Source organism: Lagenorhynchus albirostris, chromosome 17 (assembly GCF_949774975.1).
Source record: "Lagenorhynchus albirostris chromosome 17, mLagAlb1.1, whole genome shotgun sequence".
Lineage (NCBI taxonomy): Eukaryota > Metazoa > Chordata > Mammalia > Artiodactyla > Delphinidae > Lagenorhynchus > Lagenorhynchus albirostris.
This window is the reverse complement of record NC_083111.1, coordinates 58,075,040-58,081,039: the sequence shown is the minus strand read 5'-3', so window position 1 is coordinate 58,081,039 and position 6,000 is coordinate 58,075,040. Positions and strand designations below refer to the sequence as shown.

General features: G+C 40.9%; 1 protein-coding gene across 3 annotated transcripts in view; it reads left to right on the top strand.

The window, feature by feature from the left end:
* The first annotated feature begins 4,719 nt into the window (after positions 1–4,719).
* The window catches only part of CSMD3 (CUB and Sushi multiple domains 3), a 1,076,690-nt gene continuing 1,075,409 nt past the window's right edge, over positions 4,720–6,000 (top strand). For all 3 annotated transcript variants that reach the window (XM_060127236.1, XM_060127235.1, XM_060127234.1), the window contains exon 1: positions 4,720–4,897. In XM_060127236.1, the coding sequence (XP_059983219.1) occupies positions 4,720–4,897 (178 nt within the window). The remainder of the gene's footprint in view (positions 4,898–6,000) is intronic.

Here is a 6,000-nt window from a genome sequence, read left to right as displayed (position 1 = left end):
ACTATTATTACCCTTATGTGACATAGAAATTCAGTCTCTGACTTTCTTAATGTGGTTAAAGCTGGAAAAGACTGAAATGCCTGTTAAGCCTCACTATTAATAAAACTGAAAGAGGAGTCAGGACATAAGAGGAATGGATGCCTAGGAAGAACACTTAGCAACACTTCCAAGAGGCTCATCTCCACCTCTCAACAATGCTTCCTGATTAGCAGCAAGACAGATACTTTTATCCACCTGATAATTTATCTTCTTAAATATGATTGCTTAAAGAAAATTTACTTTATCATGAATATTAGATCTTTTTTTCTCCTCAACCAAATAGGGACTATTGCAAGTCGAAATGTACAGACTTGAGTTAGAATTCTTGCATTATTCTAGATTCAACATTTAAATTCAAATGTTTTATTTCCCAGGAGTTGGAGAGGTCAGATATGATGGACTCAAGAATGGATACTTAAGTAGAAAAAAAGAGAAAAGTAGTTCTTTTTATCCTACTCTCCTGGCAACAAATTCTAAATGAAAACTGTGAACAAACAGTAAAATTCCTGCTTCATTATTTGTAAATCATTAACATTTTTACTTTATTTTTTTCCCCCACAGACCCAGAGGTTTAAATTTGAGCATTTTTATTAAAAAAGTGTATGTCTACAATCAGTGGACATTCAGCCCTAATAGGCAGGAACATTTCTATAACAAAATAAATACGGCATTTGAACAGTAATCCTCATGTAAACCTGTGTATCTGTGACATGAATTAAGAAAAAAACACTTATAAGTTCATGACTCTGTCAAAAGTACATGCAATTCTTTTCAAAGTTAAAGGTAACCTCTTCCCAAGTCTTTATGTTGTTTTTTTTTTCTCAGTGTATTCATTCTGTTTTGATCATTTTCCTATGATATTGCCCTTGTGATGCTAAAACAGAGTAAATATATATCGAGGACCTGGTTTAAGATGGAGCAATTTTTGAAAAGGTGCTTATTTTCTCCCTTTTAAGTGCCAACTAAGTCTTGTTTTAAGATCAAATTTCATTGTATTCCATAGTATTTGGGAGGGGGCCACTGAAAGGGAATGGAAATCTGGTACTTCCAGTTTAAAGAACCTGTCCCTTTCTGATCTAAACTCTTTTTAAGAACTCTCCAGGGTACTTCATCATTGTGACTGGCTTGATGATCCTTACCAAGTCCCTATTTCCCTTGACCTGTATGTGAGATGATCAATAGGCTGCAAGAAGTTTTAAAAAAAAAAAAAACAAAAGAGGGGGGAATTTTAGTAACTGACAAGTATAAAAAGAAAAAAAAATGTTTGTTCTGTGTGTGTGTGTATATACATATATACATAATTTCATTACCTATAAATATAAATTATATATATAATATATATAATTTGATTACCTTTAAATCATCTTATATCTTTGCTTTTCTATAGTTATACAGGTACATTTGTTATAAAAATCATATTTTTTGTTATTAGACTATTTTAAAACAAGCATCTTTGGGAGCTAGCATAGGAAAGAACAGTGGGCAAGCACATTGACTCAAAAATTGGACACCATAGATCCATATTTCCTCTTAAATATATTATCTCGGGCAAGGCAAGATAGTTAACTTCTTTATGTATCAATTTCTTCACCTATAAAATGAGGATAATTGTAATACTTGTCTCAGCAAGTTGTACAGAGACTGAATACGATATGCCTTGTGAATATAATACAATGTCAGGCATACAGGAAGCATTTAATGTTTGCTATTATGTTAGCTATTTTTAATTTTCTTTTTCTAACAGCCTTAAACAAATCTATGTACAACTGTGCTGCTTTCCTACAGATCAGCTGAGATAGATGATTTCTTCCACCCAAATTTAGACACTGTATTTTTCCTTCCGGAGAAACTGAGGAATTTCTCATCCAGGATTTTGGCTGATAATATTATGTTTCTGGAATACCTCTGGGAATGCTCCCTTGAAGAGGAAGCTGTTTAGCATGAAAGACAAGAGTGTGATCCAGCACTGACTGTACTGGATTAAATGTTAGTGTTCCCGACGATGACGACCTTGGATAAACCATTTCATTTCCCCATGCCTTAACTTTTCACATCTCTAAAATATGATTTCCCATCCTATCTCAGGAGCTGGAAGATGCAGGTAAAAAATAGCTTGTGATTTATTATGAGCTGTAAAAACTAGAAACTATAGTATTGTTCAAAGTATTAGGTTCTACCAGATAAATCTTTTAACAACTTCATATTGAAATTATAGGCAGGATTCATTTAGGGGAAGATAATTGGATTATAGGATTAGCATGTTTGACAATAAATTTTAGACACTGGTATCTTAGTAGTAGTCATGATGGTCCCATAGTCAAAGTTTATTTTTGCACAATAATTACTGTTAAAAGTATTCCTGACTTTTGAGAAATAAAGTTTTCGGGTGTAAATTCCTCCTGTCTGGATATATACCAATGTGTTCAAATAGATTACATACACCCAAGATTTTTTTCTTTTAATGAAAAGTGAAATCAGTTGAGGTGACTAAGCTCTACACATGTGGTGAGTAGGATTTTGTCAAGTGTCCTCATCAAGTCCAAGGACCTGTTTGCAGGTCCAACAAAGGCAACAGCAGCAGCAACACATCCTGACATCTTGACTGAAATCACTGCCAGCGCTGCCACCAAGGTGGCTGAGCAGGCTAATGACGTTTTCACCGTTGATCCTCCCAGTCTCCGTCTAGTCCCAAGCTTGTCGCCCCCTCCCTGGAATCTGCATATGCGGACAAGAAGAGAAAGCACTGGTGGGAAGGAACAGTATCCTGCACACCGCCCTTAATGTACCTCTCCGAGTTTAATGAGGTTGGTTATGCATTTACAGCTTTAGCCTCTTGCTAATGCTCCCTACCCAGAAAAGAAATTTCTCTTTCTCTTCTTTCTCTTCTCCCCTCGCCCCCCACAAACATACACACAGGCACACGCATATATACTTCACGGACACACTTGGGAAAACACCCACACATAGAAAATCATACTCCTCAACATTTCCATAAACACACACTCTTACCCTTCACTATAGTGCCCATGTACACACACACACACACACACACACACTCCGTGGGAGAATCACAGACTCACACAAAATGCCACGTACCCGGAGAGCTCAGAATCCTTCCTATGCTTGCAGATTGAACCCACACACCACGCACGCCTATTGACGCTCGCAGTGTGCCCACTTCCCAGAGTAAAACTCCCTCCAGATGCAATAGGCTTGCTCTTGTGAGTTGGCAGCTCCACATCGAGCCCAGGGACAAAAGCTGGCCTGTGGTACACGGGACAGGGCCATCATTTGTGGGCAATGTGGAAAGCTGCAAACTCAAATTGGGCAGTCCTCTTAACCAAGCCCTATAGATAGATACTAATCCCCCTGATAGCCTTCGGCATGCAAATGGAGACAGAAGCTTTTGCAATCTATTGCGGAGCCATTGCTGCAGTCCTCCCCCTCCTGAGACGGTATCAGATTCCCGAAAAGGTCAGATCTCCAAAAAGGCGCCTAGTCTAAGGAACATGTGGGTTATAAGACCTGGGCCAGGACCAACCAAAAAAAGATTAGAAAATTGACATACAAGAGCAAAACACGCTGGTCTCCGGACAAAGCTCCCCCACACCTTGGGATGAGGGAAATAGGGTACCTTTTAGATGTGAAAGAGAAGCGGGAGGCTTAGCAACGGCCAGTAGATGGCGCAAGAACTCTTCCTCTGTACAATGTTAACCCTTGAGTGGTGTGTTGGCGCGGACAGGTCCAAACGTATAGATACATAGGTTTTCCGTTTTGAAAGAACCCTCCCATTTACATATTTGGGACCGATTCAGAATTAAAACAAGTGGGTCTGTTCCAGATAACTACCACAGATAAAGTAGTTTAACTGCAGCACACATCAGCTGAAAATGGGGTAGGGAGAACGAAAGGGCGAACTCTTTGAGGAGATGACTGACTCCCTCCCCACCTCTCACCTCCGCCCTGGTCAAGGATGAAATCGGTTTGCCTAAAGATCAAAAAACCCGGTTGTGGGTTTACATCTAGGCACTTGAATATGTAAATGCGTGTGTACAAATAAATTCTTCTCTGTGATCTCCCTTTTTCAATTAAATCACAGGATGATAAATGTGAGACGCCTGCCTGAAATATACTGCAACTACAGTAGTAACACATGTCCCATTATAACGACATGGCCATCGATGGAGCCCGATTCATTTATCATCACGGTTTCCCTAAAAGCAATACAGATTCTCCGATTAAAATATTCCTTTAGCATGCTTCTATATTCATAGGCTGCAATAGAGACCTCAGTAACATAATATTTCTTGGGCTGTTTTACAGGCAGAATTGATCTATTCGGGGGAAAAAAAAATCAAACCCCTTAATTTCAAATATTGTGGGGAGTTTGTCAAAGAGAGGAGCTGGCCTTTAAGAGGCTCACCAGTGGTTTCTGGTGGTTGCTATAACGAGCTAGAATTGAGGTAGATTTCGGTGGAGGGGTAAAAACGCACAAGAAAAGACAGAATCCAGAGTAGCAAAGACTTTGTGCCCCCGTTGGAGAGAGATGGTTGAGTCCTCGTCAAGGTTGCTGTGGTATCCCAGAAACACCATTCACTTCGAGCTGTGACCGCGCACCAATAACAGCAGCAACTCCGCTGCGCCGGGCTTAGGAGCAGGAATTAGGAGCTCGCGAATAATATGAAAGGGATCCACAAAGGGGAGAGTCGAGCGAAGGAATCCAAACCCCGGGAGCCTGACACGAGAAAATGCGCTAAATGTGGCCGCCTAGACTTCATCCTGATGAAGAAAATGGGGACTCAAAGTGGATTTACGTTTTGGAACCTCGTCTTTTTATTGACGGTGTCTTGTGTGAAAGGTAGGTTTGCTTTCGGGGGTCCCCTCTGCTTTGGATGGAGGTGAGCTGACTTGTCGTCGGAGAGGGGTAGCTTCTTTGCAATTTGCACAGATAAAAATAATCATGATAATACAGAAGAAGGAGTTGATTCACAGCTCTCTTTTCCCCCTCAGATAGGAAATGCATTTTGCTTGCCAGATTTGGCGTTCAATGCAGTGATTGAGCTTGTGCTCAATAAATATTCTTGCAGTATGCTCAAACGAATACGTGAGTTGGTTCGTATACCCTCTAACTAGTGGATATCCAGGCAGAATTCCTCTGCAAGACTTTTCTTGGTGGTGAAGATTACCTTGATTTCTAGTCAAACCAGTGGTGTTTGATGCTTTGGCTGGAATATTTATATTAAAGAGTCTCGTGTAAATGCTTTTTAACCCTTTCAGGTAGGAAAGTTACCGACATGTTAGGAATGTGCTGATTTTAAATGCATTAGGGCACAGGGGTCTTTCACGCATCCCTCACACCAACATGAAGGTGTGCGTGCATATGTGAATTATTTCTACGTGGGCTCTTTTGCATTGATAAATGATAGAGGAGCTTTCATAGGTTCTGTGGTAGAGGTTTCGCTTAAAATGGGGCTTTTAAACGGTCTGAGACGCCACGAAGTGTTAACGAGCTACCTTTGGCGATGAATGAAGGTAGGAGGAAAGTCATTAGCTGACGACCAAAAAGAAAATCCCCAGCAAGTCTCAGCGTTCAGACAGGTAGAGTGAGTGTCACATGCACAACAGACAAGGGGAGGGAGTGGGTAGGATGTAAAATTTAATCCTAAGCAGGAGGGCAAGGGACAGTCAGGATCATTGGAAGGAGAGCTGTCCTCCGGGAGAAAATAGATCCCCAGCTCCGTTCTAAAACTTCTCCTGCACCCTGCTGCCCATTAATTGCTGCAAAAAATACTCAGGCGGTGTTTATGACTCATGCCGTCATGGCAGCTCACATAGACGCGAGGGATGTCGTTTTTAGTGAAGCTAGTTTCAAATCCCGGGTGTCTGTGTGTCGGGGGTGGGTGGTGGGAGGGAGGGGGGTTGTTTTGGCCCAGGCGCGCCACCGCTGTCAACACAAACTGG